General features: G+C 33.7%; 1 protein-coding gene across 4 annotated transcripts; it reads left to right on the top strand.

Annotated features, from left to right (window-relative positions):
- The first annotated feature begins 1779 nt into the window (after positions 1-1779).
- Positions 1780-18894, top strand: LOC129809686 (persulfide dioxygenase ETHE1, mitochondrial). 4 transcript variants are annotated; one of them, XR_008752662.1, is made up of 6 exons: positions 1780-1864; positions 1927-2276; positions 7804-8163; positions 13689-13840; positions 18258-18489; positions 18620-18894. XR_008752662.1 is itself a non-coding variant. In XM_055859711.1 (5 exons), the coding sequence occupies exons 2-5, from the start codon at positions 2127-2129 to the stop codon at positions 18430-18432; spliced, it is 837 nt and encodes a 278-aa protein (XP_055715686.1). In that variant the 5' UTR covers positions 1780-1864; positions 1927-2126; the 3' UTR covers positions 18433-18546. The 4 variants fall into 4 exon arrangements, 2 of the variants coding, with proteins under 2 accessions (XP_055715686.1, XP_055715687.1); XR_008752663.1 differs by having other exon boundaries at positions 1786-1864; positions 2053-2276; XM_055859711.1 differs by lacking the exon at positions 18620-18894 and having other exon boundaries at positions 18258-18546.
- Positions 18895-26779: the final 7885 nt, after the last annotated feature.

The raw sequence follows: 26779 nt of genomic DNA, 5'->3' as shown, positions 1-26779 counted from the left end.
TGAATAATATGTATTTTTCAACCTTTTCCGACCAATTTAATTTATGTATTGTTTAATTTTATCAAAAAAAACTTATGAATCAATTTACAAAAAAAATTATATAATACACCTAAATTAAAATTGCATTGAAAAGAATTCTTGTCAGCTTATTTCAGAAAATTAATAACCAAAGAAATTCTTGGGATATTTCAAGATATTTTAACATTTCATGAATTCTAAAATCGAGAAATATTGAAAAAACTTCGGAAACTTATTTAAATACTAAAAGACTAAGAACATATGAAATTTAGAGCCTATATTATTTTCATTTAATGGTACAGTCGACGCAAAATGAATTCTAACTAATTGGCATATTTTCCTGACTTTAAAGGTATTTAAAATATCTCTTTTAAAAAATATTAACACGTGTCATTTTAATTTAAAAAATAAGTCATCAAATCAAATAAATTTTTGATTTAAAAATGAATACGTGCAGTATTAAAAAAAAACAATAATTTGTTAATTTTCTATTATACCGCGATAATAAAAGTATTTTTTTTGCGCAAAAATGCGCTTCAGAAAATTTATAATCCAAAAATGTTTTATTAGACCAATACAGCATTGGTTTAATAAAAATTTTTCTAATAGAATTTTTTGTAGTATTTTTAAAACCATCATTGAACTTACTAATTAGGGGAGATACATCTTTTAAAACGATTTTTAATGCTTCTGCAACTTTATTTACCATAAATAAGTTAAATATGTAGAAAAATCCAGTTTCGCGATCAATTACAATAGTTGTCATCGAATGTGAGCATAATACATCGATGGCTGTTTCAGGAAAAATGCCAATATTTAACTGCAAAAATTGAGAAAATATGTTTTTTTTTTTTCAAAAGAAAAAACATATTTTTCATAAATAATGAATAATTTTATAACCCCAGATTGAATATTTCCTCAGAATAAAATAATTTTTTTCTCAAGAAAATAATGACGCAATTCACTAAAAAATGCAACATTTTTGGTCGGGATCCTATTTGACCATTCTCTAGAGACAGCATACCGCAGCATAAATCCTATAGCAATATAGGTAATAAAAATCGTGATTATAATATCCCCCAAGGATAAATAATTTCAGGGAGAATTCCAAGTTCATTTTGTGAGAAAAAGAAAAAAATGAAAGAGAAAATCTGCTAAATGGTTTCCAGCGCCATCTACCGACAGTGTTTAGTTCTGTCATCATCCGCTGCGAGCGCTAAACAGTGCCATTTTCATGTATTTGCTTAGCACTTTTTGTTCGAGAGTTGCTGACTGGCTAGCAGACCGATTCAGCAAAAAATGCTATTTTTTTTTGCTAAGCTGTGCTCGCTGGGTAGAGTGTGTCCGAATTTCAGTGTTGTCCGACAAATCACTCTATTCCTCCTATTCCTTTTATTTATTGAAACAAAATATTTTTAATCAAACAAAAATATTTTGTTTCATAAAATACTTGAGGTGAAAGTATATTTTGCTGATTAAAATAGAATATGATCAGTGAGATATTCTGTTTCGATCAAAAAATAACAAAAACTAAAAAAATATGGCTCATATAACTTATTTATTTTCCCTTTCCTTATAATTTAATATTTCGATTTTGATTATTTAATTGCTAAATATTAGTATTACAACAGTTTTATTATTCAATAATCAAAATACATATTACTTTATTTGTGTCCTTTATTAAACTTCGATTAACCTCAGAAGTGGGAATGGTAGAACCGTTTCTAGCAGTGCAATTGCGTATAAAACTCCTAAGGTTAGGCAAAACGTAGCAACACTGGAAATGACAAGTGGATGACTCTGTGATTATCGTGGGCTGTGAATGGCACTCTCCAGCAAACAACAGGTGAGTTCTCACGTATTTTCTAATTGTCCTCACGTAGATTTCACCAAATTGCATCATTCTAGTCCATCTGTGTTTCCGGTGTCGTGGAAATTCCGCCTTTTTCTGTCTTCCATTGCTTTGGCTCTGGCATTTCTTCTGACCATTTCCGGGCTCTTTCCTGGCACTGACACTCTTCCCAACCACTCCAGACGCACTCGGTGTAGAGTCACAAATAGATTGAGAGACTTTTCGATGAGATAAGCTAAGCACAGAGGTACCAATCATGCTGATAAAATTCATTCGCTCAGTCGCTCTCAGTACTCCCGGAAAGCCAGTTGCTCTGCTCGGCAATTTTCCAGCACTTCAGAGATTGAGCCACAGGAACAACATGAACTCACGCATCACCTTCACGGAGGATTTCTTCTTCCGGCAGGTGAGTCCTGGATTTTCTCAATAACCCTTTTGAATTATTTATTGAGGATTTGAGGATAAAGGAAATCGATATTTCTTGGAAAACGGTCAACTGTTGAATTTTAAATCAAATTTTCACCTCAAATGCAATTTCCTCTTCACTTTAAAATTCAATTGATTTTAGTGGAAAGTTTATATTTACTAAAACTAGTTTGGAAATCTTGGAAATTATTTTATAAAGAATTTAAAAAGTTAAAATTAAATTCTCGAGATGAGGAAGTGAACTGTCGGGAACCAATTGAATTGATGCGGCGATTAAAAATGCATTTTTATCCCATGAAGAATTAACCCTTTAGAGCACACAATTTATTTATAATTTTTATGAATGGTTTTTTTTTGTTTTTTTTTTTATTTTGTGTAATAAGTTATTGATATCAAAATGAAAGTTTTGACTTTTTTAAATTTATTAAATTAAAAGAAAATAATTTAAAAGTTTAATAATATTTTTAACTTCTGAATTCGGATATTCAGAAAAAAATAAATTGTCTTATAATCTGAAAAACAAAACTAATATTTCAAAAGTTTTTTTAAGAACCTATAAATTCTTTTGTAATTAAAAAGACCCAGAGGTAAATAAAGCTTCACGAATAAAAATAATATAAAAAGAACTTAAGAAAAAAGAAAATTTGGTTTTTGGCAAAAGTTAATTTTTAAAAATTCTTTTTTTTGAAAAACAATTTTTGATATAAAATAAAAATATATTTTCATTTTATTGTTATTTCAAATAAAAAAATGCTTTTGAGCTTGCGCTCTTGGAAGCATCTATAATAGACAAAATAAAACAAAAAAGTAAGAAAACCGTTAACAAAGCAAAAACGAAAATCAGGAAGCAATAATTTGCGGCCAATATAGATTAGCAATTTTTTTGACGTTGCAGAATATTAAAAAATATCATATTTTTTAAGTTTAGAAAAAAGTTCCTCTTTTTTTTTTAAATTAAACTTTAATCCATAATTATCCAATCTTGAAACAATAAAATTGTAAAACCTCGATTTTATTTTTTGACAGTGATTCTATTAATAAGCCCGCCAGTTTTTTTTCAAAATTAATTTATTTTTTAACCCTTTCGATTAATAAAACATTTACAGTGCCCGCTTTGTAATCCGGATGATTGGGAGACAATATGACAGATGTCCGCTTCGTTATCCGGATGGATTTTTTGAATATGTTCAACGTCTCGAAAATATAATACAAGGTTTTTTGTAGAATTAGAATAAAAGTTTTAAAGAAGCTTAAAAAAAGACATAATTAGAGAATTCTGTGCTATTATACTTCATTTATTAAACAAAAACATCACAGGATAATTCATTTTCATTGCTGAACAGACATGCATACATAACCTCAAAATTATTTTACATGTAACCGTCGATAACTCGTCCGAATTACGCCGATCCGGATTAGAGAGCGGGCACTGTACATACAGTCTGTATTCTAAAAAAAAAATCATTTTATGTAATTTAAAAACTATTTTTTCAAGATTTAACAAATTTAACCCCCAAAATTTATTAATAAAATCTAATAAAGTAAAGGAGCAGATTTAAAAATAGAAAACTTTATCCCTTTTGTAGATATTTAAACGTAAAGATCAATAAAGATTTTTTTTATTTTGTAATTCATGGAAAGAATCATTTTAATAGGTCGATTTAGTATTAGAATTTTTTAAGGTTATCTTATTTAATTTTTTTTGTGAGTATAAAACGCTCACAATCCTTACCTTTGAATTCCATGATAAAAAAAGAGGTTGAAGATTTAAGTCAAAAGAAAAATGTTCGATTCTTACAGAAACGAAATTTGGCAGGGGCATGCCTTATTCCAATTCTAACAGAATCGAATTCGAATATAGCAAGGAATTTATTATGTATATATTTTATTACTGTACATGATTTTCCCTGCCATATTCGATACCTGATGAAAAAAACATCCTTTCCTCGAAATGCCGTGGAGAATAAAATTCGTAAAAGTTAAAAGAGGTTCAGTGTTTCCGTCCATTTCTGTTATATTCCATCGGACCGGAAGTCTTCTGAAAGAGTTAACGATTTTAAAAATTTTCCGTCTTTACCGAGGGTTTAAAAGCTTTTTCGGTCTAGCTTTTAAATTAAAAGACATTGACAATTCCATTTGTTGATATGAACTTTGTTACGATTTAGTTTTCGGTTTAAAAAAAGTTTGCGAATATAAATTAAAAATAAGATTATCAAAGGATATGAAGCAGGATTTAAAAGATAATTGTTGAGCCCCTCAAGAGCTCTACAATCCTAAATTATTTACCTGAATTATTAAGCAACCTACATTTTTAACATAAATATGACATTCGTGGAGGAAGTGCATTGCGGCATCTTAGTGAACTTCATTATGGATATTACAATAATTAAAAGCTCAATTTAAAGATCAAGATCAAGAATTAAGATTTTGGTATTCTGGAATCAAAAAATCAAGATCATTATGATGCTAAATTTGTTAAATGTCTTGAAATCTTAAAATTTAAGACATAAAACATGTGGATTTCAAGATTTGCAATTCTGGAACCAATATTCCAAAACAATATTAACATTGAACAAAAGTTCGTAAAATTCTCACAATATTCCAAGATTTCAAGACGTAAAATGTCTTGTTTTCTTGAAATAATTCCAAGGAGCGGAGCTCCCTGAGTGAACCGTGAGCGGCGATCGACAAAACAGTGTCGATCTGAAGCGAACAATTGCCAGATCGGCTTTTTTTTAGCCAGAAATTATGCAGATTGGTATAACTGCATAAGATCGGCACCACTTTTAGGAGAAATCAACAGATCGACGCTTAAGTGAACCATGAACGGCACAGTTATTTACCTCTTGGTGCTTGAAATTAACAAAATACTAACAATTTGAAGAGTTTTACATAGAATTTCTTTTAAATGAGGAATATTTTTGCTATATAGACTACTATTTCAAGGTTTGTCACGGCTCGGCAATTTTTATTTATACTTTCTGTATCGATCAAGCGCCTGGCAAGTTGGCCTTTTTATATGGAGCTATTTGAAGCCAATTCCTAAATTGATCTCGGACTCAGCTCACAGTGCTCCAAGGAAAAAATTTATTTAATCAAAAATGTAGTACATTTATCCCTCCATACGGAAAGGTATCTTATAATACGGAAAAACTTCTCACTTTTTAAATATTTAGCATAACGATCACGAGTGCAGAAAAATTCCCATACGCATTTGTATGTGAAAGTAAGAAATTGGCTTCAACTTTGAAGGCCACTCGCCGGGGACTAAGTATCGATGATTAGGGTAAGTTGGGGTTATTCGGAATGATGCCTATTTTGAAATTTTGAGATTTTAACACTGTTTCTGATGGTCAAACAGAAAAGGAAAACCAGTGAGAAGTACAAGATTTTATATTGTGAAAGAGTTTTCCACCGTTTTCACTCTGGAGGTTGGTCATCAACGCTAAGACGGCGGTGGCCGCAGAAAACACTACACACTCTTGCAACTTTATAAATTTGTACTTCTCAGACATTGTGATGAATAAATTATCTATCTATCTATCTATCTATTCGAGATTACTTCTTCGTTGCTCTTTCCTTTTGCCATCCTTCCTCTTAGGAACGCTCTTAGGAGGAATCGGCGCCGCTCCGAGAGACATTTCAAATACCAACGAGAGGTTTAACTGTTGGGGAGAAGCTATACCGTGTAATGTTAATTTTCTTAAGTCTTTTTGAGCGAAAAAAAATCTTTCTCTTGGAAATATTAGACAGCTTGAAATTTTGATTTTGATTTTGATATCAAAATTGAGGTCTATCTCTAAATTAAGATTTTATATAACGCTGTAGGTAATCTGGAATTTTGGGATATGGGTTAAAAGACGAAAAAAATACTTGTATTTTTTGTAAGAAGCCAAAATCAGCTAGGTTTTTTTTGGCTTGGTACCTCTTTATTGAAGGCTTGGCGAAGTAAAAAAGTTCAACAAAAAAAACTCTTGTATAGGATTTTTGTAAAATAGATTTCAAACTGGTTTAGTTTAGTTCACAAATGTTTCTTCAAAAACTTGTGGATCATGTTCGCTTAATATCCAATCATAAGTCAAAATTTTGTCTAAAAACTTGTCTTATAAGAAATTAATGAAGTTAAGCCGTATCCCGTATGGCTAAATCTTAGATATGATGCCCCTATAAACGTCGTAAAACACATACACTAAAATTAAATTATTTGCATTAAACGTTTCAAAACGCAATTTATTTTTATAGAGTGACTGTCTAAGAAAAGAATTTGCCAACGAGACTTGAAATCAGAAGAGATAATGAAGGAAAATATTATCAAAATCGACGAGATGTCAAACTTTTCATACGTAACTTCGTCCGCAAAATTTTAATAGATCGGTCTAAATCGGGAAAAGATTAATAAAATGTATTTCTACTTCATTCGGGCTATTTTTTCCACATTATAGATGAACTAAAGTACCTAAATATCCTTTCCCTGGAGCGATTTGGATACCAGTTGTGCAGTAAATAAATTAATCAAAATCGCTTTGTCTTTAAAACTTAATTTCACTGAGAAAAAACGAGGGTGCGATTAACTTTTTTTCCTCGTAACTTTAACACTTTTTAGGTGTAAAAATATATCAACATTTTTTAATGTTAATTTTACACCTTTTTAAGGGTAGAAATAACATGGAAAGGGGTAAGTTTAACCCATAATACACCTAAAAAGCATAATATTTACACCGATTTCGGATAAATAATGCAGGGTAAAATTAACATTTCCGGAATGTTATTTAAACTTTTTCGGATTTCTCTCAGAGTTAAAACGAATAATTTAGCTTGTCATATTGGCAAGTTCAATGGACTAAAAATAAAAAAAGAAAAATCGTATTTTAAAAATCGTATTAGAAGTAAATCCTTATCTATTGATTACACTTAGTCAGCTGTACCTTTATTATTCATGCGCTATTATTTACTGATAAAAATTCTAGATCTTCTGATAAATGAAAATGCAGTCTATATTAACCAGATACTTCCTAGAACTGTTCTAGGCTAGAACAGTTCTAGAACTTCTAGACTTTTATAATAAAATTTAAAAAAACAATAAAAATTTTAAAGAAGATATTTTTTTCCCTATGAGCGCTAAAGGGTTAATTCTCTCATCAAATCAAATATTTTGATGCAATATGACGAGAACAATTCTACAACGCAGTGACATCACTTTGAAGATCATGCTTTGTCATTGTACTTCAGCTGCTTTTATATATTAAAAAAATAAGATAAAGCACGAGCAAAAGCGAGCTCGACTGTGGAATTATTTAATAATCTCAATAAAAACTTCACATGTGAAGTAATTCATGATGCTTCTTGCGAAATGAGACACCCGTTGAAGAGATTTTGGCTTTTATTAGAAGAATTTATTCAATCTGGGAAGAAGCTGTCCTATCTTTTTTGAGGTAGTCCGGTCAATCGTACTAACAAATCTCAAGGTCGCTCGATAATGAGTTTAATGGATTTATTTCGCACTGCAGCTATTTGACCACCAGAGTAGCACTTACACGTACATGTTGGCGGATCTGGGCACCAAAGAGGCTGTGCTAATTGATCCTGTCCTGGAGCAGGCTAAGAGAGACTCCCACCTAATTCAGGAGCTGGGACTCACTCTCAAGTACGCTCTGAACACTCATATGCACGCGGACCATGTCACAGGAACGGGGTACCTGAAGAAACTCTTGCCAGGATGCGTGAGTGTTATCTCGAAGGAAAGTGGAGCCAAGGCGGATGAGTACCTGGAGAGTGGGGATAAGGTTCAGTTTGGGAGGCATGAGATTGAGGCTGTGTCTACTCCTGGTCATACAAATGGCTGCATGACTTTTATCATCAAGGAACAAGTGAGTCTATTCTTTATAATTTTTTTTTGATTACCATTTCTCAGCCGATTTGGACAATTTTGCATTTTTCAAGGGGTGAATCATTACAGAAATTAATGTCGGTTGCTCTTGATATGTTTCGTCGTACTCAAGAAATATTAAAAATATTTTGTGATACCCAAGTAACCTAAAATTTAGGCAAAAAATACTGTGATAAAATAAACAAAATAAAATACGTAGAAAAATTATAATAATACAGTACAGTTCCTGAAACTTGATCCTCTCAAACTCGAATTACGTTTAATAGTAAAATGCAAAATTTGAGGTTATGTAAAGAAAGTATTCATATTTTACATAAATGAAATCAATTTTCTTTCGTACTTTTTGAATTTGATCAAATAAAATGATAAGAAAATGCATAATCAAGTAGGTTTGTGAGAAAATACGGGCATAGTAGCTTTAGATAAAGGAAAAATCCCTGAAATCAGTGTAAACGATGTTTAAAGTTGCTAATTAAGCATACATTCAATAACTGTGAAATCAGAAAACGAAAAGAAGAAACTTTAAGAACTAAGCAGATGATGAAAAATGTTCTATTGAAAGACTTGCGCTTTGTAGGAGAATTCTGTAATTCTATGACAATGTCATATGATAATGTCATATGAAAAATGTAGAAACTTTTAATAATATAGTAAATTCCAAAAGACTACAAAAATGCGATTCATATCAATCACTGAGAGCTTTATAGAGGACTTTAGAATAGATATTCAATGCACATTAGGCTTTAATAATATTGTCCTCTAGTGGGATTCTGTTATTATTAATCGTATCGAGATATTTATTACAAGGTAATCATTTTTACAATGCGCTATATCCCGTGTTGGAAGAATCCGCGAAGTCCATTGTAGACCGCCCAGGAGCGCCTTCCCGTAGTATGGTGAATGCTTCTTCCATGCTCCCGGAGTTGTTGGGCGAGGCGGTGCACTTTTTATTACGTCATATCACAGTGAAAATGTCTTTTTCTAAACATTCAGATCCTTGCACCGGGCGGGACTCGAACTCACAACAGTGAATCGAGCCAGGGAATCGATCCGCCCAAGAGTCAACGGCCTTGCCTATTGCGCCACTGATTCCCCTGATTGATATTGTGGGATTCTGTAACAATATGACAAAGTCATATGATAAATTTTCATGATAAATTTTTAGACAACATTAAAGCCCAGAAAGCATCTAATGGCCATTGAAAGCAGCTCTGTGAAGCTCCCAGTACCTGATATGAGTCGGATTTTTAATTAGTTTTTTTTTCGAATTTGCCACATAAAGAATTTTAAATTTATCATAAAAACTGATTTCGAAAAATTACAAATGTAAAATTTGAGGTTATGTGAAGAAAATATTATTGGGCATGAATGAAATAAATTTTCTTTCATGGTTTCTGAAGATTATCGTATAGCACGATAAGAAAATGCATTATTAAGAAGGTTTGTGCGAAAATACGGACAAGTTGCATGTTCTGATAACGGAAAAATCCCTGGAATGAGTGAAAACAACTCGTTCAATGTTCTTAATCAAGTATCAGATCAATCATGGGCATACCCAGTTGCAAAAACTTAATTTTGATCAGTGAATTATTAAGCGTAGGTCAGTAAAAAATCTAAATCTTTCAAAAACTGGGCTTATTTTTTTTATCGACAAAGACCGAAACTTGCTTGAAAATTTTTTACTGCTTAAAGATGTAAATGTAGTGGAAAATGCCCATGCTTTGCACGGTACCAGGCTTCATAATGACTATTTTTTCCTATGTTTCTGAATAAATGTGACTCCACAATATATTTTAAGAACAGGACACTGTACCCTAGTTATTAAAATATGGGTGCAATAAGTCATATTTCTTGAAAAACATACGAAAAATTTAGTCATTATAATCACAATCAATTTTGTGAATTATTTTTGCGTGTCAAATGACTCCTTTACAAGGTTGATCACTAAAACAAGAAGAATTATTGACCAGTATTTTGTGGGATGTCCAGGAAGTAGTCAAGAAGACACCAAATTTCTGCTTGCCAACAGATTACTCAAAATATTTTACACAAAAACACTTTAAAACACATTTCTTTCTACACGATGTTATTGTAGACACATTAAGCTTTCTCAAAAGCATAAAAGACACTTCCTGGACAATCAGAATTCACCAAAATCTGGAAGAATAGGAAAAACTTCCCTGAAAGCAATCTCCTTCGCTGCCAAATGTCAAAATTATCGGCCATATTGGCAAAAATGTCGTTCCCGCTTGGAATTTTCTTACAAGGTTGGTGTCAAAAAGCAAATGGCGGACATTGGCGGGATAACCTTACATTTGACCTCTAGATTTTTGTGGACGAGAGTACCCATAAAGTTTAAACAAGTTTTTTGAAAATTTAAGAAAAAAATTGTTTTTCAAATTTATACAATCTGTAATTGTTAGTTATCATACTTATTGATCCCGAGAGGTTTTTTTCTTATTCTGGTCTAGAAATATGAAAAAAGACACAATATCTGCAAGGAAGCAGAAAATCGAAAATTCACGATTTTTGACCAAGAATATCTTAACTCAGGAGTTAATTGGGATCCTGCAAAAAATATCCTAGATTTGGACATTCTTATAGTTTGTAATCATCCACAAGAATCGGATTTTTATAGATTCTAGATAGTCCAAAAAAATCTTTTTTCCATAGGTACCCAGAGTCCCAAAGGAGACGAAAGTGTTAAACTTCCTAAAAATAAGAAATTATGATCTTTTGGTGGAAAATAAAAAAAAATGATTTTTTATCAAGTTTTAAGGGAGGTGGTCGACTTTTAGTACTGCTTGCTCCGGCTGTCAGGTAAAATTTAAAATTCTACCCTTACAGGTCGCGAGATCTTGTATTGATAAAGTTTAGAAATTGAAAACTGCCATGTTTATACCCCTGATGTTCAAGTTTGTGGAACTGTACTGTAAACTTGGTCGCACTTCGTAATTTAGGCAAACCCGTTTTTACTGTTTTTGGTCTTGTTGTGGCTATACTTTTACTTCTACTTTACCGATTTCTTTCTTTACTTAGAGAAAGTGAAAGGCCTTTGATGAATGGTTAATATTTGTCCATTGAGAATTCCGTGTTGCAAGCAATCCGAAATCGCCTGTAAAGAATCTCAGCTACCACAAGCTTATTCACAGTTATCATTGATTTGAAAGGTTTACCTGTTGAATGAATCTTTCATCAATCTGTAACACTCAATAAATCTTATTAGGGGAAAAAGCTAAACATGGATTTGACCTACGTCTTTCTTTCCTTTACCTCCTCATAAACTGATATTTCTGAGGATTTTACCTCCTTCTTCGGGTATGGAAATTACTACGAAAGGACTTACAACAAATATCGTTACAGCGATATTATTTCTTAATTTTTATCTACAGAACCATTTCCAAGAAATGCTCAAGAAAGAGTCTTTAATTCAAACTTTGTTTCCCGTGAATTGTTTTCTGATGCAGCACAAATTTGGTGCAATGTCTCTTCAATAATTATGATACAACAGTTAATTAACGTTCTGAGAAATTTTAGTGGAAATTTTCCTCTCGGATAAATAATTTATTTTCTTAGAATTTTAATTTAAGGCTTCAGAACTTTTGTATTTTTCGTGTGTAAATTTAAGTGATAGGAGAAAAATTAAAGCCTAGTTATATTATGCTCAAAAATCATTTTAGGCCACGCCTTCTCTAGAAGCTTTGAGTAATTTATTTACAATATTTATTTGGGGGACCTGTGTTCCTTTTAATCAAACTATAACCGTTAGGTATATTAAAATGAAATGCTAGCAGAGGAATGGGGGTGGATTGAAAGGTATCATCTGCAGAGTAATAGACCACGCCCCTGGAGTTGCGCTGTATTGAAAGTAGTTGTAATTTTAAAAAAGTGGGCGTGGCAATCCAAAATCTTTGTTTTTATTTTTTCAAACTTATTTTCTATTTTTCTTGCTTTTCTTGGATTTTTTTTTAAATTGATTTTTCTTTTGCAAAATGGGCGTGGCTTACTTTTTAAGACACTCTCATTTTTTGCGCCGTTGTAATTCTGTTGATTCGAAGATATTCAGGAAAGTACAGGAGAAAACTGATTACATTGATGCAATATGAATCACTTACTACTAATATGAATACCCAAGAAACAATTTTTTCTTAATATAGTGTTGTAGAATTCCTTAAGTAAGGCACTATAGAACCAAAAATCTTTTTATTTACTTATAACGCTCTTGGTCCCATCATTGAGATTACTATAAGTAAAGTGGCGCACTGTTAAGGATCTTAAGAGCTCCTATAGGAATTTCTACAGAAAATTCTCACTTTAAGTCCTTTAAAAGTGCACTAAAAGACTTGTTTAATACTTGGTTCTATAAGGCAGCTATTTTGCTTCTTGGGTACGTTCTTTACATAACCTCAAATTTTTCAAGAAATTTTTGAAGATCAAGTTTCAGGAACTGTACTGTAGTTTTTATTAAATTGCTATTGAATTTTAAAATAATTAAATTTTACAAATCAAATAACGAAAAATTAAAAAAATGCATTTAAAGTTAATTTTGTTCATCACATGAGACCATTTTAAATTATAATGGGCGGTGCTTATATTGTTATTGCTTTATAGATTAATTATTTATTATTTAGGCCTTTGATTTACTTTTTCCTCTTTAGAAAATTATTTATAAGAACAATATTTAATTAAAAATTTGTCCTAAATTAAAACCCAAGGAAGATTTTGAAAACTTTCAAAAATTTCATTTATTTGGCTTTGTATTTAAATATGCAAAAGAAAAGCAACGTTTCTGGAGAGTCACCGTGATTTTATCCCTTAAATATTAAAGCTTTCCCTTATCAAAGAATTAAGGCGTTGGAGTAAGCGAAATCATTTACAAAGTGCGATTTAATGATAAATAATTTATCTTGTTTAAATGTGTTTATCTTGGCATTTCCATTAAATTAGATGTTATGGATGTTATGAATCATTTAACCTTTCTGGAAATTAAACGAGATACACCTTACACAGTTAATTACTCAAGAAACCCTACAAAACTATTTTATTTTGAAATATCCATTTATTAAAGTGGAAAATGTAATTAATTAAAATCATTGCAAAAAAAATTGTTTTTAAAGTATTTTTTGCAAAAAAAGGATGTTTCAAAACAATTTTAAAAAATACCTGCGAAAATTGAAAGCCAACAGGAGATTCTCATTTTCCGACTGAATTCAATGTGCATCTCTTGTGAGGTGCTGAATGAAGAAAAAAAAATGCAGAGAAGAGTTGGAAAATTGAATTCACCGAATCACTATCAATCAATGGAGTAATCCGACTCTTGATCGGCTTCCTCAGTCAAGGCAGATATTCTCCCTTTCACTCGATGACATGAAAGGGAATTTCTCGTTGGTTCTTTTCAGCTTCTGCAACCAAAAAGCTCTCAATTGATTGGGAAAATTTTGAATGAGTTTAGACTGAAAAAAAAAGTTGACTAAAAGAGTGGTTTCTGTGTTTTTCCCTCGACAGGGAATCGCTTTCACGGGAGACACTTTGCTGATAAGAGGCTGTGGACGTACGGACTTTCAAGAGGGCAATCCAAGGACACTCTATGAATCTGTCCATCAGAATATCTTTACGCTCCCAGAGAACTTTAGACTATTTCCAGCACATGATTACAAGTAAGTGTATACACTATACAGCTTTTTATTTATTCTTGAATTTGCGGGAAAAATTCACAAGGAAAAATATCCTCTGATACTATTCTCGATTTTTTTTGTAGAATTTTAATTTATGATAAAAATTCCATCTTGGGATTCTAAAATTTTGTAGCAATTTTAAACAAGGTTCTTTAGTGTTTTTATTAAAGATAAAAGCAATTTTCCCTTAGCTGAAAAAATCAGCATTTTCAGCATATTTTTGCTGAATCGGTTAGCAAAAATATGCTGACTGGTTAGCAGTTCCCGAACAAAAAGTTCTAACCAAATATGACAGCCAGAATTCAGCTGAAAATACATATTGTTACGAATATGGTTAGTAGAGCCCCTACCCGTCTAATTATTGCACCTTGGCAGACTTAGTGATATAATTTTGAATTAATGTTACAAGTTGGACAATTCTTCTTGAAATTCTCAATTTCTTGATAAATACAGTACAAAATTTGTTTTTAAGCACAAGGAACAAAATTATAAAACTAAAGCATTAAAAACATAAAAATAAAAATCAAGTACTAAATTTATCAAGACAAAAAGCCCTATCCAAAATATACCATTGTCCAACTTGTACCACTTTACCCTACAACCCTCTTCCGGAAAGATACGAGGAAGAAGAAGAAATTAAAAGAGTAAGGCTACCCTTTTAGAATAGCGTTTATTTCCAATTCTTGGGGACTTAGAGCGTTCTCTCTGGCCTTTTTCTTCCTCTGATGAGACAATCCCTGTCTGCCGTTCTTCAGAGACTCCGATGTCTACCTGTCACTCACTCTCATGAAGAGGGGGATCAGGACTTCTCTCCAGGTATAGTTTGTGGCCTCTGTTTCCTCCGGCTTGGCCTCAGACGAGGGTGAAGACGAGGGGCTCTTTTCTGTGGAGTTTCGTAAAGATTCCTGGTGACACGATGAAGTTCTCGACAGAGAATTACTCCGCTCAGGTAATTCTAGGCGTTGACGGAAAAGTCACAGTCACAGATAGGACCATGGTTGTCCGGAAGCAGCTTCTGGGGAGTATCCTCCAGATGTGAGAGTTTGGTTTTGTGGGAAAAGCCAACTCTCCATGCGGAAGTCGCCTAGTTGGTATCCACGAAATTTTCGATTGGAAATTTTTTCATGAAAAACCGGGGAAAATTCTCTAGTGGTATTCCCGGTGAGAGTTTGATTAATTTACATAGAAAATAAGCAAATAAATTAAAATATTGCGTTTTTTTTTTAAGTTTTTAAATGTTTTTTAAATGATTATTTCACTTAATAATAATAATAACTGTGCAGGAATTTCGAACTTTTTTCTTATTATCTCTTATTATTTTTCTAATTGTTTGATTTTCATACCAATCATTTTCCAAACTATTTATTATTTTAATATTATTTTGTTTCAGCTCTCGTAAATAAAAAAACGGTTGTGGCCATTTAATGATTAGATCTTTGATTAATGTCCAGGAAGTGGTCAAGAAGACACCAAGTTCCTGTTTGCCAACAGATTCCTCAAAATATTTCACACAATAACACTTTAAAACACATTTCCTCAACACGATGTTATTGCAGACACATTAAGCTTTCTCAGAAGCCAAAAAAAACACTTTCTTGACAATCACAATTCATTAAAATCAGGAAAAATAGGAAAAACTTCCCTGAAAGCAATCTCCCGTGCTGCCGAATGTCAAAATTATCGGCCATATTGGCAAAAATGTCGCTCCCGCTTGGAATTTTCTTACAAGGTTGGTGTCAAAAAGCAAATGGCGGGCATTGGCGGGATAACCTTACATTTGACCTCTAGATTTTTGGGCACGAGAGTACCCATAAAGTTTGAACAAGTTTTTTCAAAATTTAAGAAAAAATTGTTTTTCGAATTTATGTAATCTGTAATTGTTAGTTAACATACTTATTGGCCCCGAGAAGTTTTTCCTTATTCTGGTCTAGAAATATCAAAAAAGTCACAATATCTGTAAGGAAGCAGAAAATCGAAAATTCACTATTTTTGACCAAAAATATCTAAGCTCAAGAGTTAATTAGGATCCTGCAAAAAATATCCTAGATTTGGACATCCTTTATAGTTTGTACTTATTCAGAAGAATCGGAATTTTATCGGTTCTAAATAGTCTAAAAAAATTGTTGTTTCCATGGGTACCCAGTGTCCTAAAGAAGACGAAAGAGTTAACTATTTGCGAAAAAGTCCCACGAATTTATGCAATCATCCAATAGACACATATTTACGATAAATTATTAAAATAATTATATCAAAATGATTCAAATTCAATTGCAATAGCTATGCCATTATTTGTGAGGAACTATATGAATTTGAAATAACTGTAAAAATTAAAGAAAACTATTATTTAACTGAGTATTAAATTAATTAAATCAAATTAAGCTGTAATAAATTTGAGCATATTTGCTTCATCTCATTGTCATAATCGAACTTGTAAAATGTCAAAAAAGATCTTTTCAAGTTACACTGCCGTTCGAATTAAAAATCTTAACTGCAGTAGACTCTTCCAAATTCGGGCATTTGGGACCGAAATGTCAACCGAATTAGAGACAAATTCGGGCAGCAAATTGTTTGAAATGCAACGATTTTTTGTTCATTTGCATACTCATATTGAGTTTATATGCTCATTGCTATTATAAATTTCATGAAAACTTCTTAGTAATGTAAAATCATATCAATGCTAAGACAAATCATGACAAATTTGAGCATATTTGCTTTATTTGATAATCATAATCGGACTTGAAAAATGTCAAAAAAACATTTTTCGAATTTAACTGCCGCCTGTATTATAAAGTAGCCTGATCTTAAAAGAGCCGAATTAGCGAGAGTCTACTGTAAAAGTAGCGTAGTCTGAAAAATATGGAATTAGGCAGAAAAGACTTTATAATCGGGCACTTCCACTTCCAAAGACTTCCAAGGACTTCATTTTCAACCGTACACCACTTCCAACCCTAATATCTCCCCCTTGTTCTCTTGTTTATTTTTATTTGCAAAATTTTCTAGCTTTTCTGGTTTAGTAAATCTATGTGTATCTGTACAGGTTTCTCGTAAACTATCATGAATCTCTGAGTCTTGTGAGTTTTCTATTTTTTTTTTTCAAGAATTGTAAGTTTTGCACAAATATTACTAGCTTTTATAGGTTTCATAAAACGTTGTTTCAGGTTTCTAATTTTCGAGAAATAAGTGTTAATTGTTCTGAAGATTAACAAAATAATGGTACTGAATTTCTTTTTTAAATATTTCACCATTTGTGATAAATTCGTAAATGCGTAAGGAAGATTAAATGTTGAAATTGAGGTTAGGTAGATATAATGAGAGAACAAAGTTATTAATATTGTTGCGGATTTGACCGGAGACCACGATGGCAGGGAGGAAAAACAAAGGCCAGAGAGTTAAACTCAACAACATTTTATTTACTTCTCACTGACAGAAAGTAATTCACGGGATCTCGTGCAGCTGAAAAGCGCACAGAGGAGGAATTTTGCGCTCTAGAGTGATAGGATGAAAGCTGCGCAAGCAGGATAGATGCAGCAAGCTTTTTCACTCACTCGAGCGCGGATGATAACCCAAGCTCAAACTTAACCATGAAAGCACAAGTACTCGACTTACTTCATTGCGAGTATGAGTTGCTTACATGAATTATAGGGGTTAGTGCAAAATTCAATAATGCACGGCTCTCAACCCCTAAAGAGCGCCGTACAGCATACCCTAGGCAGGGCATGCCTTAAAGCAGGTTCGCAACAATATTGTTGCGAAAAAGGTAAAAGAGGGTTTTCATGGAAAACAGCGACAAAGCGAGAGAGTTTTCGTTTAGAAGACATTATTTAGTTTGCTACGAAAGATATTTAGGGAATCTTGTTTAGCTTTATAGTGCATAGGTGAGTGATTCGAGTTAAATGATTGATAGGCAAGCAGGTTCTTATTTCCATAATTTGGATAATTCAAAGTAGCTCATTACAGCGTACAAAGCGGTTTATTCCATAGCGCATATGTGTTGTTCACATGAAGTATAGAGGTAATTGGAAAATTTGGTAAAGTACTGCACTCATCCAATAAACAGCGTAGTGTATCATTCCCTAGGCGAGGTGTGCTTTAAAGAAGTATCGCAGCAATACATCAATATTTTATCGACCGTTCAATACTATCAGCGCCACAAGCGGAGTTCTCACGAACTTACCATGTTCTGTGAGAGTAGAAAAATTATATTAAGAATTGATATATCACTAATTCGCTTGGAAATATTCCGGGAAAGTTTTTTTATGTGTATTTTTTTGCCTAAGTGTCGTTGGGGAATATTTCCCTGGATTTCAAGAATAGCGCTGAAGTGAGTGGGTGGATATTTTTCCGTGTGAGTGATCAAAGGGGTTCCCATGGTTAAAATTGGGTCTTATCTCTTTGGCAGGGGAAACATGGAGACGACGGTGTTTGAGGAGCGAAACTACAACCCACGCCTCTCAAAGGACATCGATACATTTGTCAGCATCATGGAAAACTTGAACCTTCCCTATCCCAAAATGATTGACAAAGCCCTACCGGCCAATAGAGAGTGTGGTGTCTATGACATCCCTGAGGAATGAGAGTAATACAAAAGCCTCAGCTTTCGAGATGACCAAAGTATTTGTTAGGGTTTGAAGGTAAAATGTTTGTCAGCAAAAGTTTTTAATTGAATCAAACTTTATTTCCGCTTTTCACATTTTTTTTTTTGTTCATTTTCCCCCCACAATTGACTCTTCACATGGATTTGACGGCACTCCATTTCCCCAGAATTTTCAATTACCAAACACACGTAACAGAGTTCGTTATTCCGAGGAAAATCACCCTCAATCACTTGCAGATTGTTGGCCACTGTGTCATTTTGTCACCTCACTTTTCAACTCTTCTCTCTGTAGCTAAATTTCCTGGACATTTCGTTGGTGGAATGAGGGATTTTCTAGCATTAAATAAAAGTTTTCTGATGAGGAAACTTGGCAAAGTTCTGTAAGCGTCTTTGTGATGTTTTGGGAGGATGTAAAGAAAATTTAGAATGTTTCATTTCAAAATTGTTGTTTTTTTTAACATTGAATGTTGAAAGAAGTTTTCAGAGATAATGTGTTGAAAGGATTATGTCTGAACTTTGTTTAATATTTTTTTTAGTACTGAAAAGAGATTATTTTTTTCATTTTATGGAGCAATGATTTGGAAAACATAAAAAAGATCAATTATGTAGCTTGTAGTGTTTTTTTGTTAATAAAAATTTAGATAAAAAAATCCTTTGGAAAATTTCTTGATGAGTTTGTCATTATTCTTTATTATTTTAAAAATCACAGCTAATGAAATGTTGCAGGATAATCAACCATCTTCGATTGAGACCAGAGTAGGACTTTTAAGTTCCGGAATGACCAGTTGCCTAAACTGGTCCACCAATTTATTTTTCCGAAAGTTTGTTATTGGGTTAGAGGCCAAACAGTGCAGGAAATCGACTTCCGGCCTTTGATGACCTTCATCCATTAGTCGATATCCCTTCCCTTTCAAAACCATATTTGTTTTATTTCGAAAACGGCTATTACGATTTATTTTTTGGATAAATTTTCGGAATAATCCAGGCGAACATTTCGCCAACTAATTTGAATTAAACTGAAAGATCTTGAAAGTATCAACGCGAGTGTATTAATTTTGATTAGCAAAATCATTCAGTAAACGGTAATTGGATTATTTTGTTCAAATATTTCAGACTAAGGACGGTTTTCCGGTCTTCAGTGACCCTTCTGTAAGTGTACGTTATCTAGCATTTGTTTGTTTTTTGTCCCAACAACCATCCTCTTTTCCCATCAAAATCACTTTTTTTTGTTTATTTCGAAAATGGTTCAAGTGATTATTTTCGTTTTCGGATTATAAAGTATAATCTAGGCTAGGTGAGCATTTGGCCATTATCCCATTAACCTGAAATAATTCATTTTCTCGATTTTCAACGTCAAATTGTGGACCGAATTTTACAGACCTGATACTATGGAATATACTGGAGTGCCCTCCATCGCCAGCTTCTCGGAGTAGAGCCTCTATTACCCATTTCCGGGAAGTGACAAATAGAGCTTCTTTCCAGTTTCACGAGTGAAGGCCGACTCAAGGGCTTATTGATATACGCTTTCTCCCTGTCTAATGAACACCTCTTCGACAAGGGAACCCCTATTGACACTTTTCTCAAAATCTTGAAATTTATTTGAAGTATCTAATAAAGTTAATAGTGTGACGTTTTTCCCTTAGTCTACGTTCTACGATTTCTGACAATGATTGATGTTCAAATTTCGTATTTCAAATGGTATACAAGAGTAGGATGTCAATAAGATCTGACAAGACTTCTTAAAATGTCAATAGATGTGCCTTTCACCCTGGTACCTCTCAGAGCCACAACCCTAACCCAACTGAACAGTGATTGGTACCGTTGGCTTAGAAGAACCTTCATCAGGACGGGCTTTCTCCCTTAAACTCCTCTAGACTCAACAGTCGTACTACAAAATGACGGTTTATTCCGAAAATGGCTCCAGCGATTACTTGCATTTTCGGATTAGAAACTAATTAGGCCAAGTAGGAATTTTCTCCATTATTGTTACCTACCTGGTCTGATCACGTGTCTCACATTAACCAGAAGATATATTGCACTCCCCGTACGCTTTGGCGTTTTCGCGAGATTACACCATTTAATACTCGCTTACTCCTTGTTAGGTCACTTCTCATACCAGTGATAACTTATGGTGCAGAGCTATTCTTTGCAGCCGACTGTGAGACACTAAGGCACTTGACAGTGACGTTCAATAACTGTGTTAGATTTGTTTGTGGGCTGCGCGCTCGTGATCATATCTCTAGGCATCGTAATATTTTGGTGGGTTGTGATCTCCCATCACTCCTCCGTCAGAGAGCGGTTTCATTTCTCTTTCGCTTGATTATTTCAGGAGGGCCGCGTTACTTGGCCTCACTTCTGATTCCTGGGGCCTCAACCAGGGTGCGGCGACTCTTGGTGCCGAGAGCTCACTCAAACCAGCTATCGCGAACAATTTTTATTGACGGAGTTGTCCTGTTCAACTCCCTTCCCTTGCATGCCAGATCCTCACTGGCTGGCATTGCTAGATTTTATCAGATCGAGTAGGGCTAATCTTTGATTTCTGATTTTTTGCCTATTATTTTATGTCTTTGCTTGTATCTTTCTTTTTATTCCTCTAATCAAATTATGTAAGAGGGGCGGACCCTATCAGCTTTGATTAAAATAAATAAATAATAATTGTTGCCAATAACCTTAAATAATTCATTCTTCCAATTAAGAAAGTGTCTACGTGTCTAGGCTAGGTGAAAATTTCTTTGCTTGGCCCGTTTATGTTTTGCTCTCCCATTGCTCCTGTAGGGGAATTCTGTAACACTCTGGCAATGCCATATGACAAATTGCGTTCGAATCTCAGGAGAGCTTTTTCGAAAATGCGATTCTGTAGCCGTGACATTACTATTGGAGCTCATGTGGCATTGTCAGAAATCACATATTTGATATTTCTGGCAATAATGATTTTTTTTAAACGAAGCAACTAAGACTAATTGAAGTTGTATAATAGCCTTTTGTAAAGGGATTTTATTAAAAAATCAATTAATTGCATTTTCGAACTCATGTGATATGACAAAAAAGAGCTCGGTTGGCATTGTCAGGTTTTGAACTCACGTGTGATAATGTCACTAAAATTACAGAATTCCCCTACTGGTTGTATAAATTACAAATCTGTCTCTCATCGAGAACTGAGCTGTCTCCAACGGCCTGTGTCTGAAGCCTGAGAAATGTAAGGCTATACTAATTTCTAAGAGATCTAGGATAGAATGATAACTTTTCGACACTATCGAATCGATAGTATCGATAAATCTACATCTGTTAGATTAAGTGAATGTCGACTTTTTACACATTGTTGGGCCATTCATTCTGACATTCTTAAAAGAATGTGACTTTTTATAAATATCTATATTACCCAAAAAAGTGCAGCTATCGTTTAAATTTTTCAGAATCGACAGTCGATAGTGTCGAAAATGAGTTATCATGTCATTCCTGTAATAGGGTGTCTGATTCCTCTCACAATCTATGGGCAGTCAATCCCTTTAATCGAGCGCATCCGTAACCTTGGTGTCGTTTTCAATTCTACTTTAATTTGGTCAGATTACGTCTCCCTGATCGTCTAATCTATCCGAACAGCGAGTCTGTTGCATCCTTTGAACATTCCGACGTGTTCGTGACCTTACAATTGTGTGAGCACTGTTAAATCTCTGAAGTCAAAATGGAAAATTCGGTCTAATCCATTGTTCTATAATTCTACTTTATTTTGCCAACGTTTCGATCCTGGATTTGATCTTCTTCAGGGCATCAAAGTGCCCTGAAAAAGATACCCTGGGAAAAGATACAAAATGCACAACTTTATGGCGGAACTTTAACTTTAGGCAGATAGATCCGCGGCTTGACTCACAGTTGTGAGTTCGCTCGGTGCAGATCTCCATTTGAATGTCCAGAAAAAAGACATTTTCACTGTGATATAACGTAATAAAAATGCACCGCCTCTGTCCAAAAACTCCGGGAGCATGAAAGAAGCATTCACATTGCGGGAAGGCGCTCCTGGGTGATCTACGATTACCAGATTCTTCCACCACGGGATATACGACAATATGATTGAATTGTAACAAATATATCCCGATCTGATTAATAATAATCTAATTTAAAATTTAGTGGCGATTTTTACGAAGCTAATTTGGTTTTTTTCAGCTTCGTGCAAAATTTAGCCACCTATGTACGCCTCATCTTCGCTGTAAACATTACACTGGACACAAAAATTTACACATCAGTGTTTAAATGGAACTTTCATCTACTTGTTTTGAACGTTTGTCAATCAATTTTATGCTATTTTCCTAAGAGATGTTTTTGCGACATTTGGAAAAGGATATTTTCACTGCGTCAATTAGGTCTGATTTTTACATAATCACATCTATTGTAAGTTGTGCCCAATGGGTATAATTTTGGTCTAAATACCATTTAGGGCATCATATTGCAGCTGAAGTCTGGTTTTTACTTGGATTTCTTAAGATTTTGCCTTTGTTCCGCTAGGTTATCAATCAAACCTCTTAACAAGTAGGATGGATTTCCTTTCAGTGTCTAAGATTACTTTACTTTTATTTTACTGCCCTAAGTCAAAATTCCTCTAAGAATCGCGCCTGTTATGAAATGAATATGGTTAAAACTTATGACTGAACCCTAGTTTCAAAGAGTCCCCTATCCGTAAAGACCAACAATTTATGGTTTAAGTTTCAGTTCCAATTCCAAGCCTACAAAGGCTTTCAGCCTCAAGTAAAAAAAGCTCGATAAAACTTTATAGTACTTTGTAACAAATCATTCTTTTCCAAGAATTGTCTAAGTTATTATGAAACTTCCTTTCTTCCACAACATTTATTTTTAAAAGCACCAGGAATGACCCTTCGCCTTAATCAATATCCGTCACTCCTGCATTATTATTGTTTTATTTTTAATCGTACCTCTCTTATTGATTTTTCAACCATCACGCAAATTAATTATGAAATTTTAGTTACTACTCTGGGTATCCATAAAGCTGGCCTCCAAGAAAACCAGTCAAGAGTCCGTAGAATAATTCCATAAAATTAATCTTCTAAATTACATGTGATATTCCCTGAGAAAATATATCACAATCTCACCATTGAGAGTTGCCTTCATTTTTCACTGCTTGTCTCAAAATAACCTTCTTCCGGGAAAAGCTATTGAATTGGGTTTGGGAAACCAGACAAAATTCAGGTGAAATTTCCTAAAAGGATTTTCACACGCTGTTGTTTTGCTCCCCAAAGGCAAAGGGGCGGACAGTGTGGGCAAAGGGGAGTCAAAAGGGGTTGAAAAATGTGTGTGTAAATCAATATGAAAGAAAAAAAGAAGTTGAGGAAGAAGAATGAAAGAAAAAAACGAAGATATTCTCCTTTGTTCCAATCGCAACAATTGCGCAATTGGCAAATGATTCAAATATTTTCCACTGGATGATTCGGAGCAGAAAAAAAGGGCTAGGTGGTATGGGGTCGAAAGGTCTCCCTCTGCCTCAATTTGCATCATAGTGCAATTTTTCTTCCTGTCATAGCCAAAAACCCCTTTTTGTTCTCTACAACCCCCAAAGCTTCCGTGTCGAGGACGAAAATGCAATTTTTCGACCACTGTGCGTCTGTCTGACTGGGGTTTTCCGGCTTTTCCGGGAGCCCCTCTTTCTGGTGTTCAAACCCTTTTGGCATGGATATTTCGTGACCTACCTATGATGACTCATAATCGTGCTCGGGACACCCTTTCCATGTCCTCGAGTTATTGTCGTGCCAGGAGGCTTCCTGGGTCGGAAGGGGTGCCAAAGTGCCAAGGGGTCGACAAATGCACTTAAATGTGTGTTTGTGCGTCGATTTCGACGTCGCACCTCACAAATATGCCTCCCTCTCGTTCTGCACATCACGCTCCCCGCGACGGAATCACGGAGAAAGACAGCAAATAACCCCGGCAACAAACTCAATATTGTGCACAAAGTGGCAGAGGGACAAGATCAATGATAAAGATCACTCATACTTAATAAAAAAACAAGCAGGGAGTTACGAGAATCAAATATTGGACATTATTTATTTATTTATTTATTTTGATGTACCGGGCTTTTTTGCCATTCTGTACATTTTTCAGATTACAAATTTTTATTCAGATTACATTGTGTATGAGAAATATGTCCATTCAGACGCTTCAGTCATTTGCACCGGGCGGAATTCGAACTCACAACTGTGACAGTCGAGCCGGGGTCACACCGCCCAAGAGCCGAACGCTCTTACCAATTGCACCACGGACCCCCAATATTGGAAATTGAATTTCGATTTTCAAAATTTTAGTATCAATATTTAATTTTGTCTTTCAATAAAATGAAGGACTAGGCCTGCAAAAATTGGATAAAATTGACTGAAATATCTTTATAATTTTTTTTTGGGAAATCAAGCTTTGTATTTTCTTCCCATATAAAGCGTCCGCCGGCGTCTTAGCGTTGGTGACGGTAATATAGTACGGTAATATAGAATGCCTGAAGAGGAGATATTTAGCCAAATGGCGGCCAGAGGCCTATGATAGCATTAAACCCTTGTAAAAATAAAAAAACGAACTTAAAAATGAAGACTAAAACACTTAAAAAGCTATATTAAAAACTAGAACTAAGCGTGCAAAAAGGAGTGGCAAAGTGTCCCGTACTTTGTGAAGTGCTCGAACTTGTTTTTTTGATGCTACATCTCAAAAGTACTTTCGTATCATTTACCCAATACCGGTTCTCAACCGGTTTAAACCGATTCAAATTTCACACTCAAAGATCACTCAAAATAGTTTAACTGTGTTATCACACTTGCACATTAAAATATTAATATGATTCACATTAATTGTCACTGGTGAGAGTCCAAATGTGTAATTTGTGTGTTTGAATCATTTTATATTCAAAATTTGATCTATTTGTTGATAAAAAGGTAGACTTGGCCGACAAAATTTGATATAAATTGATTTATAGCATTAATGTGAAAAACTAATGCGATTTTCTTTTTAATTTTTTAATGTGGAATATATTTATGCTTTAAGTAAATTTAAACTTATTTTTGCAGGCCAAGTCCACTTCTTTATCAATAAATAGAAAAACCCCAAATATTAAGTGACTCAAAGACACAAATAACATATTTGGACGCTCCCAAGCGACAATTAATGTGAATCACATCAAAATTTTAATGTGCAAGTGTGATAACGTCGTAAGAGTAATAAAATTGATTTTCGGACAAAAATTACTTATCGTTTCTAAACCGGTTCATTGCCAGTTCAAAATCGATTGGAACCGGTTTAGACTTAGTAGGAATTCCAAGACTTTTCCAACGAGCCTAAATGTGATATCATTCGGTTGAGAAATACGCTCTCTAGAACTTCTTGAACATTTGATCTTGAAAAGCCGTTATTAGGAGTGATTTAACGACATTTTCGTATAAGGACGAAATGTCCGAGGGACAACTTCTAAAGAAAATTTCATAACGCATTTTTGAATAATCCCAACAGCATCAAAAAATGGGCTGAGAATTCCAATCAAAAACAGTTACATAACTTCCGGTAGATTCTCAATAGCACGACTACCGAAACCGATCCAGCACTATCGAATTAAATAAGAATTTAAATTGAAATTAGTAAGAAACGTATTAATCCGTTCGGAGAATATACAGTAGGTGTCAAAAGTTTGTTGCCTCATGTATGTTCGGGAAATCATGTGAAAAAAACGATAGACAAAAGTACTTTTTAAAATTTTTCTTTTTGTGAATTAGTTGCCTGTAATCCGTAGATCTTATTTATGTATTTCGAAAACAATAATTAATTTAATTTCTTATAAAAAATAATTGTTTTCTAAAATTTGTTCATTAATCGTGCGTCAAAAGTTTGTTGCCTCGAACCAACTGACTGAATTTTTGCAGTAGACATCATAGGGTCACTATCAGTGATACTTATAATGCTGTTATCGATACTCTGAGTCGAAACTTTAGGACTTCTACTAGCGTTTTTTAGATGTGGTCGTGCCTTTTCACCATATATTTTGACGATTTTATGTATCTCATGTAGAGATTTTCCATAAAATTAAACAATTGACCACGAAGATTCATTTCGGCAGTATATCTGAACAATTTCTCTTCTTTTAACTTTTTGTAATTTTCAATTTTTATCCTAAATTTTATCAAAAAAACAGATTATTTCTTGTTCTTTATCCATACTTTTATAAAAATATATTTTCCATATACAACTTTAGAAATATACAAACCCATCATTTGCTTCTCAAATGACATAAACTCAAAATGTAACCGGTTTTCATAAGTTGATTGCATGTTTTGACCATATTAAATAAGTTT

Source organism: Phlebotomus papatasi, chromosome 1, assembly GCF_024763615.1.
Source record: "Phlebotomus papatasi isolate M1 chromosome 1, Ppap_2.1, whole genome shotgun sequence".
In the NCBI taxonomy this organism is placed as follows: domain Eukaryota; kingdom Metazoa; phylum Arthropoda; class Insecta; order Diptera; family Psychodidae; genus Phlebotomus; species Phlebotomus papatasi.
The sequence above is the reverse complement of the archived record's forward strand: the minus strand, read 5'-3'. Positions and strand labels throughout refer to the sequence as shown.